This window comes from Dermacentor andersoni, chromosome 2 (genome assembly GCF_023375885.2).
Source record: "Dermacentor andersoni chromosome 2, qqDerAnde1_hic_scaffold, whole genome shotgun sequence".
NCBI classification, from domain to species: Eukaryota; Metazoa; Arthropoda; class Arachnida; order Ixodida; family Ixodidae; genus Dermacentor; species Dermacentor andersoni.
The window spans coordinates 38443517-38471422 of NC_092815.1; the positions used below are offsets into that span (position 1 = coordinate 38443517).

General features: G+C 43.1%; 2 protein-coding genes across 6 annotated transcripts in view; one reads left to right on the forward strand and one right to left on the reverse strand.

The window, feature by feature from the left end:
* Positions 1-24522, forward strand: part of LOC126542454 (FERM domain-containing protein 5-like) — a 37232-nt gene extending 12710 nt beyond the window's left edge. The window contains exons 9-14 of one of the 2 annotated variants that reach the window (XM_050189526.3): positions 9239-9302; positions 9376-9390; positions 13421-13509; positions 16436-16513; positions 17639-17820; positions 22886-24522. In XM_050189526.3, coding sequence (XP_050045483.1) covers positions 9239-9302; positions 9376-9390; positions 13421-13509; positions 16436-16513; positions 17639-17820; positions 22886-23454 — 997 coding nt within the window. In that variant the 3' untranslated portion in view covers positions 23455-24522. The remainder of the gene's footprint in view (positions 1-9238; positions 9303-9375; positions 9391-13420; positions 13510-16435; positions 16514-17638; positions 17821-22885) is intronic. The other variant, XM_050189527.3, reaches the window with a different exon arrangement.
* Positions 24424-27906, reverse strand: part of LOC126542452 (tetratricopeptide repeat protein 37) — an 88742-nt gene continuing 85259 nt past the window's right edge. For all 4 annotated transcript variants that reach the window (XM_055077254.2, XM_050189522.3, XM_055077256.2 and 1 more), the window contains 2 exons: positions 26367-26493; positions 24424-24589 (listed from right to left, as the gene is read on the reverse strand). In XM_055077254.2, the coding sequence (XP_054933229.2) occupies positions 24485-24589; positions 26367-26493 (232 nt within the window). In that variant the 3' untranslated portion in view covers positions 24424-24484. The remainder of the gene's footprint in view (positions 24590-26366; positions 26494-27906) is intronic.

The following is a 27906-nucleotide window of genomic DNA, read 5'->3' on the forward strand; positions in this document are numbered from 1 at the left end:
CTCAAAAGTGAAGCTAGTCTTATGATTTCTCATAAGCAAACAGGACTTCAATACTGCACTGCTTCAATTTTGCACTGATAACATGTGGCCTAAATGGTATAATTAAAATGTTAATTTGCACATTTTAGGTAATTAGCCATATTAGTGAAAATTTTGTTGCCATTAATGTCTGCCCAGCCACATAGCCTAGCTGCAAAAATGGCAAGGGCATAAATATGACAGACTTTAAAAAAAAAAAGAAAAGTGTTCTGCATTTAAAAAAATCAGTCAGCACGTGTGGTTTGGTGTGTCCTCATCAATGCAACATTGAACTGCCTTATGTCACTCAAGAATAGAAAACTGTGGAGTGAAAATGTTTCTGCGAATTTGTTCATTTTAATCACGACGTGTTGACTTGAGGAAAAAGAAGGAATAATTATGTACAGATCTTGCAATGCACCATTAAGTAAGCTTTCACCTAGTCATTGTTAACACAAAAGCTTCCCAGTTTATCGTGATACATAGCTGGTGCTTCTTAAGAATGTGAAATATTGCATTAATTACATAGCGTGCATATTTCCGTACTTCTTCCATTTTGTTTGCTGTTTGGCACTCTTGTGTGCAATATAGGCTTCTCTGAACACAGTTTACAGGATGTTGAGCAATGATTGAAGTAACTTTTAAAGCGGCAGTGCACATGAAGAGGTCATTCTTTTTTGGTGCCACATTATGTGTGCTGTCTGACATCAGGAATTGTGCAGTAATCATTGGTTACCTTTTTAAATAACTAAAGATTCACAATTTTGTAATTAATTGCACAAGGTGCACGCTGAAATGGCAAGATTTGAGTTGGTAAGTGTTCGTGTGTCAGCTCAGTAGATGTCCAGAGACTACCACCAGTTTAGAGGTATTAGTCCTAAAATCTGATAGAAAAGTGTGCTCTGCGCATTTGCATCTCGCACTGTGTAAAGAAAGGCTTTTTTGGTAGGGGTGTGCAAATATTAAAATTTTCGAATACGAATCAAATATGAATAAGCCACAAAACTATCTTCGAATGTCAAATGTGTGTAGTATTAAAAAGTTGCAAAACACGAGGTAACAATAGCTTTTATTACCTTTTTAAAATAAATTAATGAAACTGCATTTTACTAGGCTGCAGCAGGTTAAAGAGACCCTTGTTACAGGTAATGCACTCATTACAAAAATATCATGGAAAAATTTTGACCGTTCTACTTGTTTAGAAAGTGAGCACCCTATATGCGCCGTGACAGTACTTTTGCCAGTAGAACACACCCTTTTCCTTACAACTGAGGTGGCAGGGATGGCCAAGTACTCCTGAGCGAGTGTGCTTAAATGCAGGTACTTACAGCAACCAATGAACTGCCACCACTCACAAAAATCCTTGCCCCTGTCCTGAAGAGGCTTTTTCACATAGTCTGCAACTTCCCTGTCAGGGACAGATGCCAACTTTTTCTTCTCCTTGCTTATCATTAGATTGTCAAGAACGTTCTATATATTGAATGTCACCAGTGGACACGAAGTTAGTGCTGGCACAGCAGTGTCCCCACCGAGTGTACTCCAGCTGCCTGGAGCTTCCTTGTTACAAGGTCTTTCAGCCAGATAATCTGACCAGATGCCTGATAAATTGTGGCCTTAAAGTGCCAATCAAGAAACATGGCCAGGCCGGCTATTGTGTTAAGGTCGCATTCTGCAAAGCGAGTCTTAATACATTTCGCGAGATTGTTAGCAAACCCTGAGTTGCCTTTTGCAACCTTCGAGGCAATGCAGCATTCCAAAAATAATTGTAATTTTACATGACAATGAGCGGAGGGCTACTTTTCAGCACTTAAGATCACACTTGAGTCAAATAAGGGCATCAGTGCCTCCACTATCTCCACCGCTTCTCAAACTCTGCAGAGTTAAAGGCATCTATGCATGTGTCCAAAGTGGCTAGCTCAAGTGTGATGGACTCTTTAAGTTCAGGGAGCCTTGAGAGCATGAGGTAATGACTGTTCCATCTTGTTTCAACATCCTGCACAACATAGAAGACGTCTTTGTTCAGCTGCCTCTGCAGATTGTTCAGTCTCTTCTACGCACTAGGGATATACTTGTAGTGTCCTACAATCGGTTTCACTTTCTTGCAGAGTTTGTTAATCGATAGAGTGCACGACATTGCTTTGCTGATCGCCAGCTGCAGTGTGCGCAAAACAGGCTCACTGGAGCCATGGCAGTCTCCTGGTAGCTGCTTGGATATTGCAGTTGTCCGTCACATTGTACTTGACGCAATCAGTTATGTCCCAGTCGACTGATAGCTGCTCCAGTGTTCACAGCCATGCGACTCTCCGGCATATGTCACATGTTCAAATCATCTCGAACTTCACCATAAGAAAATGACATGCGAAGCTGATAATATAAAGCCCTCGTTGGCACGTGACATCCAGACGTTGCTCGTAAAGGCGAGAGGCGAGAGTGCTTGTTTCGTGTTCAAGTGCCTTTCGCAGTTCGTATCGTACCTTTGCTCTTGTGTCATCGTACACGCGAGGGACGAGCATGCGCAGTGATTCAAGGTGGCAGGCTGTAGCTTGGTACAGCTGCCTTCATAAGTGCTTTGAACCCCCGGTCAGTTTTCTACACAGCCGTAAGGCTGAAAACCTAAGGCGACGATCTCTGGCATTTTCTGGTGAAGTGCGTCTTCTTTCTTCTGAGGCAAGGGCTGCTTTCTCTGCTGAAGTATGTTATCCAATCTCTGTTGTCTCTTCTATGGCACGTTTGCGGCAGCATCTTTTTGTACTCTTCCATCAACAAAGGTTGCTAGTTTTATGTGAGTTTAAAGAATTGTGGTAGTTTCCATGGGTGTTTGGTGCAGACATTCACACGACTTGCACCGAGCTGTCGACGACGAGAGCCTTGCGTTAGTACTGCCAAACAACACTTTTTCCAACTTTCTTTTCCTGCTTGCTTGATGGTTCATTGTCTGCAATTGATGCGATTCTCGGAGAACACGCTCTAGCGAGAACTGTATCAGTGCTTCGACAGTTGCAACTAGCGCAGCACCACAGCTAGCGTAGTTTGCGTTTGCATCACAAAGCAGCAGTATGTATTGAAGAGCCGACGACCATCTTAGGTACACGGGAAATGGCGGGAGTTGTTGATGGCAATGCAGTGTTCTGCTTGCACGTATATATTTCTCTTTTGAATTTGCAACATTTAAAAAAAGTTTAGGTAACATTCTCGAGATACTTATTTTATTGTATCTATTCATAGAACGCAAAAGTACATCATATATTCTTATAAAAAAAGCCATAAAATAAAGCTTGGCGAAAAAGAAACTGAAATTACTCCAGTCTTGCAGGCGTATGGCAGATAGAATGAAATGGAGCAGACAGATAATACGCGAATGATGCGAATTTCTCAGTGAAGAAACATTCACGCGCATTTCACAGTGAATAAACATGTTCTTAAGAGGATGTGTGGCAAGCAAATAATTCGTTACTTGCGCGAATATGCACAGTCTGGCCAAATATTTTTGCCGTTTCTGCTGATATTCGGTCGTGACCGAACATGTCGTGACCGCATATTTGGGAACCTCCAAATGTGCATTTCTCGAATCAGATTCGCTTTAAATAAGGAAAATATTCTATTCGTATTCCTAATTTCGAATAATTGCACACCCCTACTTTCTGGGAAAGTATCAATCAACCCTTTCTCTACTGCTGATGAGTATCGTCGTCACAGCCATTCATACCAATATAACTGATGACAAGTAGTCCAGTGGTTATGAAGAAATGTACCTAGTAGTATAAAGCAATGATGAGTGCATCCATAGCTTGCAGGGGTGGTCCAACTGTGCCATTTATGCCATTTTGCTACAATTCGACTTGCCTGCTCCTGGCTGCGCCCACTCAAGTGCCATCTGTGCCAACTATGCAAAAGTGCAGTATTTTCGTGTTTTCACGGCAATGCAATGTTTTCAGTAGGGTTATGCAACTACAGCCAACAACCTATTTTCCGGATGCCTGATTTTTCAGACATGTCTACTAATTCGGACGCCTTCACGGCACCACCACGGTACCCCATAGAGTCAATCAATGTATAAGAACGTCTGAAATTTCGAACGCAGAAACCCTTCATCGTCCGATTTTCCGGTCTTCTTGCCATGACCACAGGTCTGAAACAGCATTGATTGAAGCCAACACTGCCACCATTTTGATTATCTCCCCAACTCGACCAGGCGCTGTCACACATGGAGGACAGAAAAAGATAGGAGGGAGCATATCGCAATGCAATTGCAGCCAAACCTGGCGGCCCAACACGTGATCTCACGTCAAAGTGTGCGGTTGTTTTTAGTGTTACCGCTCTGCAGGCAGAGCCACGGCAGGGCAGCCAAACAAACATGCACCGAATAAACCAAACATCTCGGCAAATATTGATTCTTGCTCTGTGATCTTGACGCAAGAGGCCACATGTTGGGCCACCACTGTGGCTTCACGGAGCGTTCACTTGCCAAAGCGGGCTGCATGACGTAATGCTCCCTCCTATATTTTTCCTTCCTCCATGCTCTCGCACGCAGAACCGCTGGCAGCCGTAGCCACCACTGTGGCAACGCTAGGCCTAACCAAGCTTCTTGCTGTTCGGTGCCATGTTTTTCAATAAAACAATTCGCCGCTGTTAGCAATGGCGCTGACTCCGCCTTTGTAATTCTCGCCAATGGCTTCGAAGCTCAGAAAACACAATGTGTTGCATAATGCCAATTTCCAAAAGTCAGCTTGGCCTCAATATAGTAGTGTTACGCGGCAAAGCATATGCGAAATACAGTAAAATCTCGTTAAACCGGACCCGTTTAAACAGTAGTTTCGTTTTAAAAGTAATAAAGTCAAATCCCCCACTCAGCGGCCATTGAAGACAATGTGTTTTGTATCCGTATAAACCATACCAGCTTATTGCGTACGTATCGGTTAACGCATAATGTTTCTACTTTTCGTCACAAAAACGCGGCGGTGTGTTGTCTCTATCGGGTCACACGACAGAACAACAAGCCTCAGAGATTGGAGCCATGGATGAGAACAAGGGCCTCCAAGTGCCCTGTGCGTTTGTGCATGAAGCTACATCGACATCAACATCCAGGGTGTCTACCAACCGGGAAAACCGGGAATTCTCAGGGATTTTGAGTAGTCTGGAAAAAGTCAGGGAAAACTCAGGGAATTTGGGCCTCTATCAGGGAAAATTAGTGGCAATTTTATTGAAAGGGTCGAAAGTCGCGGTAATGCTGGCTCGAGCAACAGACAGGAATGGTAATGAATCGTCTTTGACGTCCTGTCGTCGGCTGGAGGAGTTGCCAGTGTGCAGTCAACGACCGACTTTCCGGATTCCCGATAATTTGGACGGCTTCGCGGCACCGCCACGTACCCCTTAGAGTCAACGTATCAGAACGTGTGAAATTTCTAACGCAAGAACTCTTCGCCGTCCGATTTTCCAGACGTTTTGCCCTGACCGCAGGTCCGAAACGGCAACAATCAAAGGCACCACCGCCGCCGTTTTGATTACTTCGCCACCTCGAACCGGCACTCTCGCACGCGGATCCGCTGGCAGCCGTTGCCACCACTGCGGCAACGCTAGGCCTAGCTGCTTCGACGTTCGCTATGAAGCTTCTTGCCGTTGGGTGCCGAGCTTTTTATTGAAAGAATTAGCTGCTGTCAGCAATGGCACGGACTCCGCCTTTGGTTTCCTCGCGATTGGCTTAGAAACTTAGAAAACACGGCGCGTTGCATAATGCAGGTTCCCGAAAGTTAGCTTCGCCTCTGTACAGAAATGGTACATGGTGAAGCTTACGCAAAAGTATTGCAGTGAAGCATAACAAGCGTGGGAAGGGGCTATTGCCACGGAAAACAGTATGTATTCCTTAATTATACACACGTGCACCCGGTATTTTCTGTCACAGTACGAGCGCCGATATGCCTAATATGTGTACCGACAGGCCTTTAGAGCGTTTTCGAACGTGCCTGTGGCGGTTTGAGCCCCTAAGGGGAGTAAATGACACGCATTTATTTTTTTTCCAGCTGACCGATTTTTCGAACGTTTTCGCGACCCCTAGGGAGTTCTAAAAATCGGCCGGGGACTGTGCAACTGACCAAGGTGCCTTAAATGGTCCTTGGGGCGAACGAGTGGCAGAAGGAGGACAAGAACAGAAATGATGTATGCATTGAGGAATAAACGGGAAAGGAAGCTTGCTGCCGCCGTTTTGAAGGAGCTCGAGCTCAAAAAACAAAGTTTTGGCTGATGCCGAGATGCAGGTGTCCCTCATCCAAAGCAAAATAAACTCGTTAAAGCAGTGAAACACAACACTCAGGCGTCGTGCTTGGGCTGAGAGTATGTCAGGAAAGTTGAGGTTAACTTACGAGCGGTTGAGAGAGAATCTCAATTGTGACAGAGTTCAGGCCTCATACCACTGAGCTTGCTATCAGTTGATAGAAATAGCTCATATTCGAATATATTTGCTTCTATGTGCATCTCCTTTTTATTCGTGTTTGTGAATGTCCAACTTCATTTGCAATTTTTTTCGAAAACACTTTATTTGCTGTGCATTTTACTAACCCCTGCCTTCTGTTCTCTTTTTGAATAAACACTACTCCTTAGTATTCAAATTGGATTAAGTTGCTTTTTTATTTTTTTCATGTGCTTACTCGAGAGTGACAGAATCAGGCGATATGTTTTCAGCCTGCCTTGACATAAAACATAGTTCTGCATCACTCAGGGAAATGTGCAAAGGCACTCAGGGAAAACCTGGAAAACTCAGGGAATTTGGAAATGTCAACTTGGTAGACACCCTGACATCGTTTCGGCCCCATGTCGGAGAGCGTTATGGTGTTGTGCTAACAAGGACTTGCATCGTTCACATCACAAAAATTAGACATTGTTCGTGCTGTCGAACCTGACATGAAGAAGTCGACGCTGGCACGCAACAGGGATCTACTACTGTATTGACTATGGTGTGTGGCATTTGGAATGCGAAGCAGTTCCTCGGCAGTGCTGCTGCCACCGTGACGAGATGTCAGCTACGAGGTTCGACTTTTCGCCATCGTTGCCTCTGTTGTTGCCAAAGTGTCGCCTAGCTACAGTAATGAGGATGACACCGAAAGCGACAGCATGGGCTATTCAAGCCCGACAGTGGCAGAAGCTGCGCGTTACATCAGCCTCATGAACGCAATCGTCGTGACTAGAACAGCACCCCGCAATGAAAAAGTCGCCCCGCGACATCTGCAGCGCTACCGCGCCCGTGCACAAAGGGTATGCAACGCCAACGAGGAATCTGCCATGCGAGTGCTTGCCGAGAACAGGGGGCTGGCTGAAAAGCTGGCTCACAGCTTCAGTAAGTTGGAGGCGATGGTCGTCGCTGTTAGGCAGCCTAGGCATCAAACGAAAGTACCACTTTTGTGGTCCGAAGTGAATAAATACTGCATGTTTTTTTCCCCGTTCATTGCATTCTCTCAGAGTTCCGTTTTTGACAGGTAAGTGGGCGATCTCGTGCTATTTCGATTAAGCAGTACTACCATTTAGTACATACTTTTTCCGAGCTCCGGCCAACTACGGTTTAACGAGGTTTCACTGTAATGCGGTGAAGCATCCCAGGAGTGGGAAGAGGCGATTGTCATGGGACGCAGTATGTATTCCTTAATTATACACGCGTGCGCCCACCATCTCCTGTCACAGTGCGAGCACCGATATGCCTAATAATTGTACTGGCAGGCCTTCAGAGCTATTTCGCATGTGCCTGTGGCAATTTGAGCCCTTCGGGGCAGTAAAAGGTGGTGATTGGAAAGGACGGTCGGGTATCGGCGACAAAAGGTACGGTTTTACGCCAAATCAACTCGTATCTATTCGCAGAAGCCACACAGCACACAAGAAGCCGATAAATCGCCTCGCAACGAAAGCATCTACGGGATGGTACAAATGCTGTTCTTGACCGCCATCACCATCTTTTGCAAAACACCGTACAGAAGCATCTCATCAGGGTGCCATTCATAGACATACAGTCTCTTGTCGAGCTTCTAGCATCGTTATTGAGTGTAATACACATTTTATCTTGTGCAGTAAAGCATCCCTAAAAAATCCCTTATGGGATTGACAGTACATGAAATAAATCAAATAAAAAAATATCAGAGCACATTTGTCGTCTGGAATGCACATAAGATATTTGCCATCACTTTCTGTCTTGTCTTGTCTTGTGCCTGCTGGCACAAATTGTTCTAGTTCATTTGCGATTTTATGTTTGTTTTGCGCCCAGCGCATATCTTTGTTCTCGTTAGGCTACAAAATTTTACTTAATTGTTTACAAAATTAAGCTCCTTGCCTACCCAAATAAAAATCTTTGCAACATATCGCACATGGTATACTGTCCGTGGGTAGACAAGCTTAATTGGTCACTGTTGGCTTTGTGTCTTGCTTCATTCTTGAGCAGCACTTACTGATTGCACAGTAATAACAGGTTTCGCCAAATGGGTACAAATTGCTGCTGTACTACTGCAAGTGTTCAAAAAAGACAAATTTCTTTGCTTCAGCGACATCGTTCCAAAATGGTGTGGCTGCTCCTAAACTGCTCCAGAACGACATTTTTCCTGCTCCAAAAATGGCTCCCAATCCTAAACTGGCTGGACCAAAACTGAGCTTGCACCTAGTTGCAATTTTCAGCACTAGATGGCAGCACTTGTCAGTGCTCATGACGTTTTTTGTACCTTTGTCTCTATGTTTTATGGGCTGCTTGAACGCATGCATTGAAAACGTGGCTGCCTGTGCACCACATTTCTTGGATGTTTCCGTGAAAATTTGTACAATTTTCATCATTTCCTGCAGTACGTAAAGTGTTAAGTGGAACGCAAGTGATTATTTCTACAAGTTGGTGAGCAGGTATTTGAAAAGTTGTACTAGGCTCAGGATAGGCAGCTAAGTGGATGTGCCCTTGAGCACTGACTAGCTTCTCTTCTACAATTACAGCTTGGTTCCTGAAGTGATTAACCATATGTTAATTAGGTACTCCGGTCAAATAAATCATTATTTTGTGAATATCACGCAATTTCTTATGTATGCCGGCAGGAGTGGTGTGTCACGAAAATTCATTCTTTCCCTCTACAGAACTGTTAGAATTGATCAATCCTTGCTGAAACACTTAGCATAATGTTTGGCACGATGATAGAAAATAATGTTGCATTGTCAGGCTTCTCTATTGACCATTCCATACTCTTATTTGTTCCACCTTTCTCTTTAGGCCTGACATTCAGAGAATCAACTACGAAGGAAAGATGTTCATCATTCACCTAATGTTCCCCGAGGTAAATTTGGTCCCATTGCGCTGCAGTATAGTCCTGCCTAATGTCTGTTCATGTGTTTTCGTTCTGCTTCCAGGATGTCAAAGCAAAGGTGAGCTTATTCATATGTTGCTAGTGTGTGATGTGACCTGTTTGTGATGGTTGTGATCTGTTAGACATTGTTTTCTCCTTTGTTTCTTCCCCCACTTAACCTGTGATGTTTGCTTCTTCTGATTATTGTTGTAGACATTGCTTGCAGCTCCGGACTAAAAATTTTTTACGTTTTGCATGTGCTTTCCACATATCTGCTTGCTCACTTTCCTGTGAGAAACTGCTAAAAAAGTGTACACAAGAAGAATAAACGTGTGCACCAAGTGCAAAGACTTATTGGAAAAAGCAAAGGCGTCACTACATGCGTGGGACAGCTAGGCACCAGCAAATATGACAAATTACAGGCCGGCACCCAACATCTATGCCAGTGAAAACTAGTTAGCAGATGCTAAACAACATTGCCGAGTCTAAATATTACTGGTGAACTAAAGATGTAATTGCCGTGTGCTGCAATAAACAGTTCATTGACGGTCTACATAGCATCTACCCTTTCCCTCGTTGCCTTTTATTTTTCTCATCACTCGCTCATGCCAACTTACTCAACTGACCGTTGTGCTATGGTTCTCACGATGCGTGTGTACAACAATATGACCGTCTCTGCGCCAGTGATAAAACTAAACTTATTAGCCCATGACCTGCCTTTAACATTTGGTACAGTTCACATAGCTGAAAGGAAAAAGGAAACCTTCAAAACCTTGCCTTCAAAGTCTTGCCAACTGTATAGTGGGCACCAAGGCCTCATGAGGCAACAGCCTTTTTCTTTGGTGTCTCCTTTCATTTTGTGGAGAAGAAAAAAAATTCAAACTTCAAACTTCAATAGAATAGAATAGAATTTATTGACAGGAAAGACATAGAGGTTGACCTGAGCTAGTGCGCTCTAGTCGGCTACTCTGCTCTGGGGAAGAGGGAAGAGGAGTGAAAGTACTGGGATTGGTGATGATGATAAGAGAAGTAGTGAGTGCTTATGTATATGAGACAGTTGCCTTGCTAGAGCTGCTCGTCAAACTTGGTGTCCTGCAGAAGTTTCAACAACACTTTAGTTGCATGCACTCAAGTTTCATTGTCAGGCCATGGGCCGAGGATAGCTTCCTCCGACAGTGGTTGCCTGCCAATGCTGGCTAGGAAACTTTCCAACATCCTTCGCTCCAGCATATACTGTTAGCTGGGTAATCAAACTTCAGAAATCAAGTTTTCTAGTATGCCAACCACACATGTGCTTACCTTAAAGGGACACTAAAGCAAAACAATAAATCAGTTTAGACTAATGAAGCATTGTTTGAGAACCCTGCAGGCAGTCATTTAAAAAAAATAGTTTGATTATTAGATGAGAAAATGAAGGTCCAAGCATCAGTATTTGAATTTCGTGCCGAAACCCCAGCGTGGTACGTCAGCAAGATGTCGGGGATTCCAAAGTATGCTTTCGCATTTGGGCCGCGTTGGCTGAGTAAAGGCTCCCGAAACTTGCCATGTTTAATATTTGGTTCCTTTAGAACACAATGTAGTCAATTTATAACGCTATATATATATATAATTAGTAGGCCCTAGAAGATGCCATCAAAATCCAAGACATCACAGCCCCCAGGTGCGGGAATTTAAGTATGCGTCGCCACCCATATTTCGCTCTTGCGCTTTTTCTGGCTTACCAAACATCTTATCGTTCTAAGAGTGCTGTTTTTAGTGTTGTAGAACGGTAATTTACTGATGCAAAAGAAAACATTTTTCACTTTAGTGTCCCTTTAAAGCTACACTGCTTGGCATCCTTGTATTTTCTACTGGTGCAATGGGAGGAGAAAGGGAGGGAGGGGTGAGCAACGTTTGTTTCTTTGCTTTTTGCTCCAGCTTGTTAGGTGCAGAGCTGAAACAACACTCTGTACCCAAAAAATAATAAGCAGCAAAGAATGCTTCTCATCAGTATTAATTTGATGTTGTATAATCATCATGCACATCAGTTTAAGAATACCCAGTTGTTAGCAAACTCTTTTTGTAACATTCATACAGCTACCTTTCTTTGAGCCACAAATAGGCTTATCCCGCAACATAGCATGTAATCTGTATGCCCCTTCAGCTCACCTCACTGTACTCTCAGTCATTAAACTTTTCCTCTCTCTTTCTCTTTGTGGGTAATGTAAATGTCATTATTCAGGATTCAAATAGTGGCCTCCAAGTCTAGGTTCGTCTCCATTTAACTACATAAAGGAGTCGATGCCAGAGTCTATGATATTCATACAGCTGCTGCCATGAAAGTAGGGATTTGTCACACAGCATCAAAGAGCTGTTACATTTTCTGCAGCATGTAGGCAGAATTGAGACATCCGCAAATGCATTGATGCACCACGCCAACTGCTGCATTCCTCAAAGGAAGTGGTATTTTATTTTATTTTATTTATTCAATACTGCCGGCCGCCTTTTGGTAGCTAGGGCAGGAGTGGGTACATGACGCTTTTCATATTAACGGTCCATCAAGAAAACAACAGTAACAGTTAAGACAGAGAACCACATAGGCACACAGAAGATTACTGCGAAGCAAAGCAAACAAAACAAGATGCAAACGCGTTACATTCAAATCCAAAAAAAAAAAAAAAAAACCCGAGCTCACAAAGGTTATTGGCTAGAACTGACTGCTGAAAAAAATGCATCGGGTGATGATAAGGTGGCCACATCGTAGGGCAACTTGTTCCAGTCTGCTATCGTTCTTGGAAAGAACGACAGCTTGTATGTGTTGGTTCTGCACTGAGGCATGGTATGGAGAACATGACTGCCCTAAGGAACACCCTGATGCTGTTGCGTACGTATAGCATGCTAAATGATACCAGGTTTACTCTGAGGTAAAAGCAGACTTGGCTGATTAAATCAATCAACTGTAACTGTCCTGATGGCAGCCTAGATGTGTGATCGCCTGCCATATGAAGTGGCACTTGTACTTAAACTTTGGTTGCTTGAACTGCAGTTTCAACCATCATCCATATTTCTCAGGCATATAAGCATAATAAGGCCTTTTAATGCAATTAGCATTCTTAGGATACTTCATGCACTTTCTAATAGCTATCTGTCTAGCTACCCATCTATCTATCTAGCTATATATCTATCTGTGTCTCTTACCATTTTCCCGCCATCTTTGGTCACTGGGTAGTCCATGGTATAATGGATAGACCATCGGGCTGCTGTGCTGAGGAGGGAACGGGGTTCGAAAGCAGCCATCGGACCAACTTGGGTCACTCGGTGTGTGACACTGGGTATGTTCTGCTCATCAATGAACCTCTGTCATGCCAATTTGGCTCACTGGGTATGTGCCCTTCTTCAATGACAAAAAAAATATCCTTTAAAATTTATCCGGTGCTAGGCGGAATCAAAACTGCGTCATATATATACAGATAATCTCGTCTTGAATATACATTTGCTCATGTGTCATGCACGGACTTTGCGGCGGTGCTGCTAAATGGCGCACCGTGTCCAGTGGGAAGCACAACACAGGAGCCTGTCTGCTTGCACACCTTGTACGTGACATGTTTTATCAGTGTCAATACGGTGCATTGCTTCAGTGCTAATCACATTAACGTAGACTTTCATCATGAGATGGGTTCTGCCAGAATACCCCTAACTGTTTTTCGTACTTCTAGATACAATCACAAACCAAGCGTCAGTGCAGCAGTAACTTTCATGCTATTCTTTTCCCTTCTAGCACCTACTGTTTCATTTTCTTCCTACTTTTCCTGTACCACTTCTTTTGCTCTTACTTGCTCACAGTTCCTGAAAGAAATGCCCCTTAGTAGCCCAATACTCAGGATGCCTATCTGTCTACTAGATTGTACATTTTCAGCTGCTAGCAAAATGAATATGTGACTATAATAACCACTGTACTTCAGTAACCAAAAATAACAAGATATAACTAACATTTTAAGGTGAAATACTATCTGCTGTTAGTACCTTCTCTATTTCCAAGTTTTCAAGTCAGATTGTCTTCTATTTGTCATAAGGTAGCCTATGCAAAGGCAGCTCAACTGATATTTTTGTTTCAATAATTTCTTTTCCAGAAGAAGCATTTGATGGGCTTCAAGTGTCCAACCCAGTCTGCCTGCCATCACCTGTGGAAGTGTGCCATCGAACAGTGCTATTTTTACACGTAAGCTGGTCAATTGGAAATTTTATGAACTCTTTCCCTGCACTGGGGAAAATTAGCCACTTTTTGTAGGTTACACTATTTTTTTTTTTTTCTGAAGAAACTATTGCACTCAAGATTTATGTAATCCACTTTTCAGGCATACATCTCTTATAACGAGGTTTATGTCTTAAAAAGTATAAATTGCCAAAAACGAGATTGTAAATAAAATTGTACAAAGCTTGCAAAGATATGCTCGCACATAAAAAGAACAAAATGCAAAAAAATATCAAATATACAAAATGTTTTGCTATCTAATAGGCACTATCTGCAAAGGAAATTTTTCCTTGAAAACTGCTTACACTACAAGAATTTAACTGGAAGCTCTACAGTTAGGTGTGCCATGCAACAAAGCAGTTCCTCGATGTGAAACGGGAATGTTGCAAGTCTTGCAGTAAACTCTTGTTTTCTGCTCAGTATTAATATCGTAAGATTTTTTGCAGTTTTGGTATGTCTCCATGTTAACTTGTGGGTTATGAATAGGTTCAGTTGGTGGAGACACACAAACTAGCAATGAACCTTCAAGTTCTGGGTTGGTGTCTGTCATCATCGCTCTCAGGATCAGTCAGATGAAAAGGCAGCGTTCTTTGTCCGAGCCGTTAATATGGTCAACCGCAGACACAGTAGAATTGGAAGATCTGTGATATTTCGGAATGCGTACACAGCTTCCAGGAAGGCACTTTTCACTTTCAATTTCGACGATTGCATGCATGTCTTTGGAGCCCGTTCACAAAACGCCACGAAGAGGGGAAAAAATGAACTCCTTTAGAAACGAAAATTTGATTTCCCTACTACACGTCAGATGGTGCAGTGTGTCCGTGAGCAATGCAGAAGATCTTGAAAACAATGTTTTAAACGATTGTTAACAGGCTAACGATACCAAATGGACGCAGTAGGGAAAGAGCGGCACAAATTTCTGGCATTCTGAGCATCGTTCGGAGCTGTCCAGCCCACACTCCTTTATTTTTCCTCCCTTGTCTTTGTTGAAATTCCTTTGTTTATGCCCATTTCAACAACATCGGTAGTGATGAAGAGACCACAGAGGAATGTCAAGCTTTATTTGTAAACTATTCTTCTGCAATAATAAAGCAGCGACTATCTCTGAAAGCGGAGGCTTGGTTAGCTGGAAAAGATGCAAAAGCGAGAGACGGGTGGTGATGCTGCTCTGGATTTTCTGCAACAGTTTGCCCTGATGTCGTAGATTCTGCCAGCATCTACTCAGTTCCAGTTAATTGTTTACTGGTAAAAATAGGCTGCATTGCATTCTAAAGTAGCCAAAGACACAACTGAGTAAGCTTTAAGAATTTTTTGCTGGTGCCGAACTGGTTCAAAGATCAGAAAATACTTTGAAATCTACAATGTCATGCTGACATACTGGTGCTGACTTGGGGCATGCAATTTCTCCCATAGTAACCAGCTTTTTTCTGTACAATGAATGTGAATAGTAGAGTCCTGGAGTAATACCTTAAAAGCCAACTGCAATGGAATTTCATTCTGGCTAGATCTGTTGTAAATTAATAGTATTTGCTAGGGGTGTGCGAATATCGATTAGTAGATTTCATATCGAATCAAGAAAAAAAAGTCAAATATTGAATCGAATATCAGAAAATGTTTAACAAAATTTAATGCTTACAAATTTTGTGCAAGAAAATACATTGCTGCATGTGCTCGAGACTCTCCTAGCATTGCTTAACGAGAATGTAGCAAGCTGTCAGTAACCTCAGTCCGCATCGCCTTATTATTTCGATCTGTCCTATCGACTCTGACGAACCTTGTACCGACAGAAGCAGCCTTGTCCGACACGGTGTCTTCGAATTGCGACACTCAGGCACTGTGTGTACGATCTCCTTATCCGGCTGACATCGGGGAGCACTCGCAGTGACAAAGTCTGCTACCACTCCAGCCACGGCAGCCTATCCGTGGCACTCCTTTTGCGGCAACAACGTAGTGAAGCGCTTGCTTGAGCGGCATCATGCATGAAAGGCTCTGCGGCACACGTGACATAGGGCACTGCGCAAGTCCTACACCAAATATATTGAATATGAAAAAAAATCGAATAGTAGATCTTCAGAACGTTATGTTCAATATTTGCACACCCCTAGTATTTATTATTGAAGATATTGTGGCAAAGCTTCAGGGCTGGTAGTTATCTGATTTTCTTTTTAATAGCAGTCTTTAAAAAACACCTTAGCAGATGACACGGGCACATGGTGTTAGTGGATTTGACAAAAATTCCAGCGCAGTACTTCCAAGACTTTCAGCACACCCCAGGTGCCACCCGATCTCTGAGGCCATACCGTGAAACTGTGCTGGTTCTTGGCATTCTAGGTCGTTCCGTATTATTTCCAGCAGGTGGTAATGGTGGCATTTTCTTCAGTTTCAGCATCAAGAACGTCTACTTTTACTATCTTTTTGTGATACATTCGCTCGAATTTGAATTGCAAAATATTGCTTGAGCTGGTATTACTACCGAAACTAGGCTTTTTACACGGGCCGAGATTTCTTTGCATTTGGCATTTAAGTGAGATCTAGATGCTGCCTTTTTACGTCCTCTTGAAGTTGGGGTGTTTGTCACGAGCTTTTATGTTCGTGTGAAAAGCTGGAAAAACACATTTTGTTTCCTTTGCTGAAGCCCCGTTTTGTGGCACATACATGCAGAATTGTTATCTTTTTCACCACTGCTGGACAGGCTGTGCACCAAATGAAAACGGCAAACTGATGCTTGAAAGATTCTTCAGCTCTTTGCTTTAAAGAACAACCTCCATGTTCACTTGCTCCTTTCGCAGCGTTTGTATTGTAGCACAAATGCCCAATGCACTGTACTTTGAAAGCATCTGGCCTACTTGAGATCAACCGCTGGCTTATAATGTTACTTGTTTCATTTTTCCAGCATACCTTCTTCCAGTGAAGTGCCATCTGTGACCACTGGTGGTGGATTTTTCTCACGAGGTTCCCGTCTTCGGTACAGGTGGGTGTGATTCAGGCTTGCCCTCATTCTGAACATTCCGCGTCAGAGCCTTAGCATATACCAACAGGCTTCATGCTTCTCATGGGGCATGCATGTCTCATGTTATTTTTTTTTTTTCTATTCACAAAGCTAGTCCAGCTTTTGGTTGCATATTATTTGGAGCCTAGTTCAATAAAAAGCGAAAGGCTGGTTTGTTGGTGGGAACCCGGTGAAAATGAGGACACACCAATCAGATCTTGTGAACGAGGCCTGATACAGTGAGAGCCAAGTAGTACATTTATAATGATTTAGCGTAAACATGATGGCTCAAAAAGACAAGACATGGCACCAATTTGGCCTTGCCTGATTTTGGCAGTCATTATGATAGAAAGTGGCTGTGTATGGAAAAGCAGTTCAGTATTGCCGTACTATATTTTTCTGAATTGTATGAGCCCAGCAGCTTTCCTTTTCTTTATTAAGTACATACTGATTGTGATACGTATTTACAGACCAAATCAAGTAATTGAACATCTGGTGTCCTGAACCTAACGTTATGTTCTTACTGACCACAAGAAAAGTGCACCCATAATACACTGAAAAAAGTTAATTGCTATGAATATGTCAAAATCTGCAACAGATTTCATGCGTGCAAATTACTTTCTTTTTTCTTGTAGTTAACAAGCCTAGCCTTTGCAAAAGCAACTGTTACATTGAAGAATGTCCCATCAACATTCCTGTTTTGATGAGTCAGTCTGTAACCATTGGTCATATTCTAATATTCAGCAAAGTGATTGTTTTCTGCATGCTTCATAACAATGCATAACATTTCACTTCATAACAGTGATCAGCCCACACGATAACGACAATAGCACACCGGCTCAGAAATATAATACGATTTTATTTTATTTTATTGCCCGTTACCTCATGTTTAACCGTGTGATAATCTAGAAAGTTTTTCTTTTTTTCTTTCTTTCTTTTCTTCATAGTCTTGCTGTGGTTTATAATAACATTGCATTACTGTTGTGCGACAAAAGGGTTTATTTTCATCCCAGGAACTCCTTAAATCGGAACTTTTTAATGTCACTTTGACTTTATTGCTGAACTGAGCAAAGTGACACAACATTCCAACATGTTCTGCTGGTGCAGTGGCCGCGTGGAGCGGGAAGTAATGGACGACATGAAGAATATTAGGAGAGACCCACCCCAGTTCCAGAGAACACTGACACGGCCACCCTCCTTCCGACAGAAGACTGCTGCATCAACGACAATGGAAATGCCAAACTCACCATCCCGACTGCTCAATGATGGTTCACCATTGCGGAGCTCTGGTAAGCACTGTTCGTTAAAATATTGGCTTATCCCATGCATGTCTGAATCAATAATAAGTGATGCATTATTTAATGGTTACTGGAATGTCTGCACTACTTCTTTTTCACTTCTATGTAGCTGAACACTCATTGCACACTTTGGTCCCACTTTGTTCACTTCTTTCTTCACACCTGGCTGCTTCTGTGGCCGACTTCTAGACTTTTTTGTTGCAGATTTCACTTTTTGTCTCTTGTTCTGCTCGTCTATTTGGGTGCATATCCTGTGGTCCAAGTTGTTGTATACTCGGCAAGACAACCGCCAGCACCTGCTAGGTGGGGGCGTGGGGGGGGAGGGGGGGGCAAGAGGCAAAGAAAGCTTCACTTTAACAAAGTGATAGCGTACCATAACATGCTAAAGCTACAGATAGGAATGATATGTCGAACTGATGGCTCCAGGCTTATTTAGAGAAGTGGGTAAAGGGAAGAATGATAGGGCTAATAGTGGCTCACTATTAAAGCCTGTGGCCAGATCCGGTGCTCTATGAGTGTGCTTGTCATGAAGTATTATCCTTAGTCATGTGCATTCAAGGGGTTTAGGGGTACGTACTTCACTTGTGCATGCATAATGTTTAACTTGCAATCAGAGTATCATAACTCTCATCCCTTGACACACTGGCAAGGAAGTTCTTTTTTAACTCTTAAGAAGCGTTCGCTTGTGTTCAGAAGTGAGCATTTTACAAGGTTGGAGGCTTGCAGTACCCTGCTGGTACACTTGCAAAATGCTGATCAGCTCAGTGATCACCAAGAACGTGAAAGAAGGATGCAAAGCCATGAACCCACTAAAGGCTAATGCAGGGCTGGAAATTAACTTTCATATCGTTGCACGGATATTTATAAAAATTGATAGGTTTTATGCATCTTCTTGTTTTAAGTGCATATTCTAAATTTCATTAGTACAGATCAAGTAGAAAAGAAGTTGTGGTTGTCGTATGGACGAATCAGGCATGTCACCTTAGCAAAATTATCATTACAGAAATAATGAAGGCACACCGATTTTTATTGTTAGATACAATCTAGGGGGGTTATAGTGCAGGACAAGGCCAGTTACATGTTTTTCATTACATTTCTGTAACAGTGTCATCACTTTGAGGCTAAGCTAAATTTTTTTCATTGTCATTATATGTCAGATATGTCATAATTTTTTGTGTTAATAAAAATTTAGAAATATAAAAAGTGCCTTGTCTTGTTCCTGACAAAATTTCAGCCCAGAAACCACTTTGAAAGCAGGTTTTGGCAAAGCAGTTTGGAAAATTACAGTTTTTGTAAAGGTTTTCTTTGGCCAAAAAGTGCAGACTGAGTGAGTGAGTGAGTAAAGACTTTATTTGAAAACAAGGTATTGACGGATGACCTTGTTGTTAGGCAGCCACGAGCCCCTGGGCCCGGGCGGCTTCTTCAGCTCTCTTGGTGACCTTGGCCTGCAGGTCAGGGTCGGAGCTGAGCAACATGGCGTCCCACTGCTCAGTATTACATATTTAGTCTGAAAAAAAATGAGCTTAAAGGTTTCAGAACATGCAATTTTATTTTAAGACCAAATATAATAAATTAAAGTGCCCTGTTCCATAGGTTTGATGCTCCTCTTATATTCGAACCTGCTCTGCAGCCATTATTTCAAGTCGTCATCACTTTTTTTAAGCTTTAGAGCTGTCCAGCGCCCTTGTCTACGCTCGTAGACAAGGGCGCCTCAACCAGAATTATGCCTTTTTTTTTTTCTTTAGTCTTTACTTTATGGTCTGTTGTACTCTCGCTGGAAAGTCTCCCATGATTAAAACACTTGAAAAACGAACTTTCTAACGCAGGCATTCACTCCGTGTGTGGTTTTTTGCCTGCTTTGTGACCATATCTTGGAATACTACGTTCATGGGCACTCTTTACGGCGAGTGAGCACCGCCCTCACGAGAATATAATTAATTTTCTTCTTTTCTATGGTGCAGATTGCAACGAAATTTGGTGATAAGCTTCTTGATACGTCTAGGCTTCCAGAATAAAATTGTTAAATGCGTTTTTCTGGCAAAAATTGTGATTTTAGCCCCGCATCCCCCCTTAACTTCGTTACACATGTGAAGTAGTTCATTTCTGCCACGGTCACACAGTGCAGTGTGTACTGCAAGTGAGAAGAATAAATGATAGGTGCGTGCCCTACCTTCCTTTTCTCTTTCTTTTTTTTTTTTTTCAGTGAAGGTTTATTTGCCTTTGTTCCCCTTCCTTTGTGTTTGCTGCTGTCTTTCTGAGTAAACAAGTAGGGTCACTGAGTATGCGCCCGAATATATGAGCAAAACAAGAAGCAAAAAGTGAAGAAGTTAGCAACAGAAAATTGAAAATGTTGGCTATAGAAATACATAGACAACAGCAAGAGAAGCAGTCAAATGTAGGGGAAATTTGAAGTGAACGTAATGAGACCCAAGAGCCCATTTGTAAAAACAGAAGCCTGAAAGAAGCATCAAGCGGAACGTGGACATCGTTATGCTACAAAGGATGTGCAGAACGTGAGCATTTGCTGGCTCCTATAAGCAAAACAGAATGATTGCTTGGAAGCTATGGGCAACAAGTCAGAAGTGTGAGGGGTTGAGACGTTAAATATTTGTCATTACATTTCATATTGCTTAATGCACGCACCGCTTATCATTTCTGTGCCAATAAACAGCACCATCTACAAGAACAGACTTCAGAATATGAGAGGAATGAGTTCGTTTAGTGCATGACGCTCTTGCAGCCATGTGGAATGGCTCTAATTGACGTCGCATTAGTGTTTATTGACTATGCTATTACTGACTATCCGGTTTCTAATGTCTCAAAGGCTCACCTCTAGATGCTCGCTTGTTTATTGCTCGCAGGTCTGCGATTACATCTGTTCACTGGTATATACAAACGATGCCATCGTATACGAATGATGCTGCCGTGCCTGCGTTTCTTTTGTTGAGACTCGCAATACCTAATTGCCCCTTGTTGGCAATAGGACGAAGGATTACTGAAAGTTTCTGACTCGGTTGGTTTTTCTGACAGGCACACAACCATGGAGTTTTCTTGAAAGTGTGCACATATACACAGTTCACTTACGCTGTGAACGTGTGCAGTGGTTAGTCTACTGCAAGGGAGTCCGTCTATGTGGGCTACTGCCAAAGTGCCGAATCAGGATGCACTCAAACCTCGTTATAACGAAACAGGATATTAAATAGTAAATGCAATTCCTCTGGAAATCCCCACAGAGATCCATGCATTTAAAACCTCGTTTTAATGAAGTGAAATTGTCCTGCCAATGGATATGGCCGACTAGATTCGTCTCCGAAACGAAAAAATATGCGACCGTTACACGCTGAATATGTCGCTTTACGCTGGATTCAGCACTCATTTGCCGCAGCAGTTGAAAACTCCTGGATCCCCACATCGAATACGCTCTTGAGCAACACTGGTCTTTCTCACCGCCATGCGTACCTGCGCACAAGCAACAGCTCACTGTCGTACTTCTGCACTGACCTCTCTCTCTTGCGTGTGCCTGGCTGCACGAGCCACACCACGTCCCTACGGCAACACGTGGCTGTGCGAAAGATTGGTGCATTCGCTTCTACTGCGCGACGCAGCTGGGCTTTGCCTCCGAAATCTCCCCAGCACAATCTCGGGGGTTACACCAAATTCTGTGCAAGTCTGCAGCTAAGCACAGCGATGCCAAAGGATTAGTGCATTCACTTCCCTCTCCAAGGCATGCCGCGCAGGCAGGCGCAGCTGGACCTGGCCTCCGAGACCTTCCCGGCGCAATGTTGAAGGTCATGCCCAAGCCATGCAGTCACTTCTGCCTGCGGCATGCCGCACTGGGTGTGGCATGCAGCTGGGTGTGGCCTCCTAGATCGCATTGCCACGGGTGCAGTCTTGAAGGCCATGAGTCAGGCGAGCCAAGGTCGCTTGCCTTCTCGAGCACACAACAGAGCGCTTTGTTGTGTGCCACGTGCTGCTCGACTGTGACAAGCCAAGTGAAAAGTGGACGCAAAAGACCATCACAATGGAACACAAGGCAGCCGTCTAAAGGCTGTCGCGTCAGTTGCCAAGAAGTCGCATGTTGCATATGCCAGAGATTTTTATTGTTGTTTTATTCAAATTTCATCACATGCGTGGCCGTGTAGCGGTTCCACATGCCACAATGCCATCTTCTTATTTCCATGTTTACAACTGCGCGTGAAAGTAATTTCTGTTCCCCCTTGAACTTTGTTATAACAAGGTTCGAGTTATATCTATTCCAGTGTAATCTACTTTTTATTCTTATTATAAGTGTTTATACAAGCGTGTCTGTATGCTTGAGTAAACAATGCATGTTTACCTATGGAAAATATTTTTTTGTCACTATATAGTCACTCTAAAAAAATTGTGGTAAATGTTTTTCGAAATAGGTCACTCTGATAATTTTAAATCTGCAATAAAAATGAGTTGACCCTGGGGCTGTTGCATTTGGCAGAAAAAATTTACCCTCGAAAGGTTAAAAGCAGGTGCTGTGATTTACCTACTTCACTTGGCCTTGAATAGGCAATCATAGCTATACTAATTAATTTACCTTGTGAACTTAAAATATTGTAGATCTTGTCTTTAGTTCAACTCTATGTCAAATCTTATCTATCTAGCTCTCCTAGCCTGCACATGAGAGCAATTTAACATGTGCACAGAGCATGATGTTATGGATGCCTAAACTCAGCTCCCTGGGACATGTGTAGTAAAATCTGGCAACTCTCACTGTAGAAATGCAGCCCTTGTTTTACAAGCAAGTGCCTTTTACAAAGGGATGGAATGAGTGCCAATGTTATCACCAATGTGTTGTGCGATTAAAGAATGTGCTAATTTGTAAATTAGTAGCTGTATCACCTTGGGAAGTTGTGAATGAACTTGAGACGTGAAGTATCTTTACTTTCTCACCCCTTTATCTTTTTTTTCAACTAGTTGTTTTATCTTGCATTCTATGACACGTATTTAAATAGATCTAAGTAGTTAAGAAACAGTTGCCTTACCACTGTCCTCCTCTAACAGTACCATGCCGACCTCATTTCAGTCGGACCAGTGACAAGCCAGCAACACAGCCAGCAACACAGCCAGCAGCAGAGCCAGCAGCCCCCGATATCTCAAGATTCAGGCGACGGCTTTGCCGTTGACGAGCAGCCAAAGAGGCTTGGCACACCTCTCGAGCTTCTTGACTCCGGCGAGTCGGGTGAAGAGAACGGCTCTTCAGTGCTGCGACCTCCAAATCACGACCTCCATGTTGACTTGACGCCCTCGCGAAACACGCCAGTGGCTGACGACGATGACGTCAACGCACCTGACACGCCAATCTCGGAGCTGGCATTTGACCCACGCCCGACGCCTGAATACGAGCCCGAACATGAAAGCAAAGAGCCAGCATTTGTGACTCCCCAGCAGTCGCAGCGAATTGTATTTGTGGCATGGCTTGTTCTGCCTCTGCTGCTCATTCTTTTGCTGCTTGTGGTTCTGATGGAATGGGACTGGGCTCCACTTGCCGACATGCAGAGGCTGCCAGAGGTAGTCTTGCTGCGAAAACAATATTATGAACCTACAAGGGACGCAATAGGCACTTGGATCAGTGCTTTCTTTGGCCCACGCTGATTCCCAGCAAGTGGTCTGGTGACCGGTGATACATCATGAAAAGCACAAAAAGTCCCTCGTACGAGAAACAGTTGTGCCACTGTCCAGTAAGAAAAGCCTCGCAGCAAAGCCCGACTGAGGCAGCGTTACGCACGTTCACATTCCATCAGGGCTCTTTCAGTTCGCTCTTTGTTTATGCAGAGGCGCATTTGTTGGGAGAGAGACGAAAATCGCAGTTTTGGTTATGGGAAATATTTGCCAGAGGTATAAAAAGCCTTGTTGCATTTAGTTTTCTCTATCGCTGCACATTATGCACACAAAATCTCTTCGCTACTATATAAATGTGTTCAGCTTTTAGGAATTTGTTGTCACGATCAGAAAAAAGGGCCAAGAAGGCACCTTAGTTTTTATCTTTCTTTATATTTTATCTGCATCGTGCATTCCCACTCGGTGAGACCTAAGGTTGTGGTAGGCAGCTTGCATTACCTTTTAGTAGACGTTCATTCCAAAGGCATAGACAGAGTGCAATCCTTTGCCAGGGAAGCACAGTGTGTTCTTAGCTGTGTTCAATTTTTGTCACAAGAGTGCGTGTGTCCACAGTCCATCATTGCTCAGATTGCTACAGTGTATACAAGCTCCTTTTTTTCTTTTGCACCATAAAAAAATGCACTAGGGCACCCATAGCAGGGAAAGTACCGTACGCAATTGGCTGTGTATTCTTGTAAAATCTATGCAATGCAAACACTGGGCAAAACCCTTCATTTCGAGAGCGTGACATTATGGGAGCCGATGTTAAATAAAGGCCAGGGTCATGAGTTCTGCACTCTACAATGCATGCCATTGGTGGATACTTTTTTTTTTTTTCAGCGCTCTGTCTTTCTGCAGGCCCTTTCCAATATTGTAATATAGCTAACAGTTCACTCATGTATATTTTTTTTTTTTCTCCAGAGAGGTGTACTGTAACCAACCAAATATTGAGCAGGGGACATATTATATTGCAAGCTGAAGCAAAGGAAACATTTATTGCCAGAAAATGTATATCAATGCTTTTTTAATTCTGAGGCATTAATAAAACGCCCAGTGAGATCAGCTGCTCTCTGTTTTCTTCACACAAGAGTGACTGCAAGTCCAGCTTCTCCGCTTGAGGTAACAATTTCTGCATAAAGCGAAATGTTAAAATGTCACAAATTGTTGAAACACAAGCGACAACTTGCACCAGCTAGTCTAATGCAGTATTGCTGAACTATTCCTTCATAACCAGCATGGTGAACCAGTTATTTTCATGTGAACCCAAACGTTTCAATTTCTCGCAGGTAAAGGTACTAGGTGGTTTTACATCTATGAATTATGCTCAGTAGAATATCCCACTGCATGCATGAGATGTTTAAGAACATGTCAACCTAGGGAAAACCAACTATATTTCAGACAAGGTGAGGCGTATAAGCACTAAACTACAGACTGTTTGGTCGACTGCTTCTTTAAAAACTGTTCAGCACTGCCACTGTCTGCCTAAATAACCATCTCAACGTGGCTTCAAAAACTGCTGTATGCTTGGATCATGTTAGCACTGCCCATACCAGCCTTCGTCAACTTCTTCATATTGTATGGCTGTTGAGGTATACCTCTCGGTGACATTTTAGATGAAGTACTCTAGTGGGTTTAAATCCTAAATATGAAGAGGCTATCATTAAGTGTGACAACATCCGAGAAGTTTGCAGCTATCCACTCTTGGGCTGCCTAGGCCATGCACAAGAAAGCAAAGCTGTCACGTGGTATGGCTACATTTAAAGGGACACTAAAGGCAAATATTAAGTCAAGCTATAGTGAAGATAAGTGCTAGAGAATCTCAGGTTTCAATATTATCGCAAACAGAGGCTTAATAACCGAGAAATTGAGGTAAATGCAGGGCATGATTAGAGACTCCCCGGGGACATCCAAGTACTTGTCCGATGACGTAAGCACTCCTCAGTTGAATTCTGTCGCTACTACTGAACCACTTATTGCAAAAAACATCCTTGTATTACAAGATGAAATAACATATGTCTACTTCTATTTCATTTTTGACAACGACGCCGGCGGTTGAAAGGTTTCGTTTTTGCTCGACTCCCGTGCTGCCCACACTTTTGTGTTTTAGTGGTTTCGTTATCGCACAGTGCTGCGCTGGTTTTGCTGGCTTGCGAAACCCGCACAAACTGCAAGTAGCAGGGAATTTAACTTCCATGTGATGTCGCGGGATGCCCAAATGGTCTGCACCACTTGACCAAAAAGCAGCCGTAGTGGCGAATCCACCGCTGTCTTGGCTCGGTACCACCATCTGTTGGGTACCCTTTTACTCACCGACGGCAGCAAAGGGTGGTGATGGCGTATGCAACATCACCACTCCCTCGGTTAGGTGGCGGGAGATTTGAATTTCCAAAAAGGTATTCGGACCCTTCAGACACAATTTTCTCATAAACTAAGTCTTTTCTTGGCATGAAACAAGCGTTGCAAGGTTTCTCGAATGGTATTTAAATAGTCTATGTAGACTTGGTATTTGCCTTTAGTGTCCCTTTAATGCCCCTTTACACAGAAATTGGTATTTGCTGCAAATGCAATACACACCCTTAAAGTAGTTATTTAAAACTATTAATTATCAACTAATTATCGTGCCACTGCATGCCACTCTCATCCTGATGGCCAGAGCCATGGCTAATATGTTACAGAGAAGTTTTTTCGCTGAAACGTTAATTATTTTCCATTGTGCATTGCAATCTGCATTCTCATTTATCCTGGTTTTAGCGTACTGTCCTCTTCCAATGGGAAGAAAAGATTGCATAAATTAGATGTGCATGATTTACAGCCCAGAACACACCATGACGGTAAACGCACAATATGTTTCCTCTGCAACCTCACTTCGAGAAAAACTCTCGTATAGTGCCTTGTGTAATTCATACCTTCAGTGCTTCAGCATCCTTCTTTTCCAAGTAGTGTAAAAGAAGCAGTTTCACTGTGGTAGACTGAATCCAGGAGATTCCACCATCATGAAATCTTGTCACTCGCTCAAGGCTCTTCTTGGCCAACCTGCAGGCATTTAATTCACAATTGCCTTCAAGCCTGCATTTTACATATTATGACATAATGAAAGAAAAAATTCACCTATGATTACGATACTCCCTAATGCAAAATTTGAGCGCAGCTATGTAGACGTTTTCATTTCGCAATATATTGGCTGGCGCAGACAGTCTGTCTCATGCGGCATGGTGCGAACAAAGTGAAAAGTGGTGCAACTGCCTCGCTAATCGTGACATGTGCACGCGATTCATAGCAGCTGCCGCAGAGAGACCTTTTCACATGCAGTGCTTTGCTTTGATACAAACGATGTGCACTACTTTGGCACCATCTCATGGCCATCGTCACTACAGTGTCCATCGTGTGCGGCACTATGCTTTTCTTGCACCTTTATTGCCATACCCTCCTTCTCTGCTTTCCGCCTCGTGGTTCCCGCTGCACGCTCCTTCGCCGCCACCTTCCTCCTTACGATCTCTTCACTATCGCCATCTTTCATCCGCTCTTCACATTCGCTCTTTCATCCTTTTGCTGTGTTCATTAGCTCGGTTACGAGGATGCTAAGGCATGACACCGGCGCTTGCCACAGGAACAAGCGCCTAGAGCTGCGCTCTAAAAATTATGTTGAGCAGTATGCCCTTCATGTTTGCTTACCTAAAATTAGCTACAAATATGTGGCTGCTTCTGCCAGTGTCTACTTACCGTAAGGAGCATTTTCAGCAAAACGAAGTGATACAGAAGCCGACCTTGCACTAAGTGAGTCACAATTATGAAGTGGGCTTGAATGACTTTAAACAAAAAAGTAAAACAGGTTTGTCATGAGCTATAGAGAACTCTTACTAAGTGAACTAGATGTGCATACAGATCCATCAAAAAAAGGCTAGAGAAGAATGTGGTGCAGCTTGGCGAAGCTATGCCTCCTACCAAAAACAGGCACACATTGCCACACTAGTGAACCTTGTACCAGTTTCCATTGGTAATAAAAAGACTAGTTGTAATTTCGCCCATAACGTAAAATCGTGACAAGACTTAGAAAAAAAGAAAGAAAGAGTCGGGCCAGCCAGATAGCAGCAGCAAATGGGGCTCTGGACTGAGGGCTCTAACCTTTGGGACCTCATTGCCAAATAACAAAGTTTTCTACTACCACTACTACTACTACTACTGCTACTACTACGGTTTTGCTCAGTGTCAAAGTAAACATTCGCAGATGCACGAGAGCCAACCTCCTTTCAGGAAAAATAAAACTTTCAATCACTAATGACTCTAGCCCATGTCATCTTTGTTTGTGAAGGAGGCGCTCCTTGGTGGTGGAGAAGTGGGGAGAAATGACTTTTATTGTGACAGCAATTCTATGGACACTCAGGTGCACTAGTGCTGTCACTGCCACAGTGCTGCCAGAGTAATGACTGCATGCACGGCCGTCACACG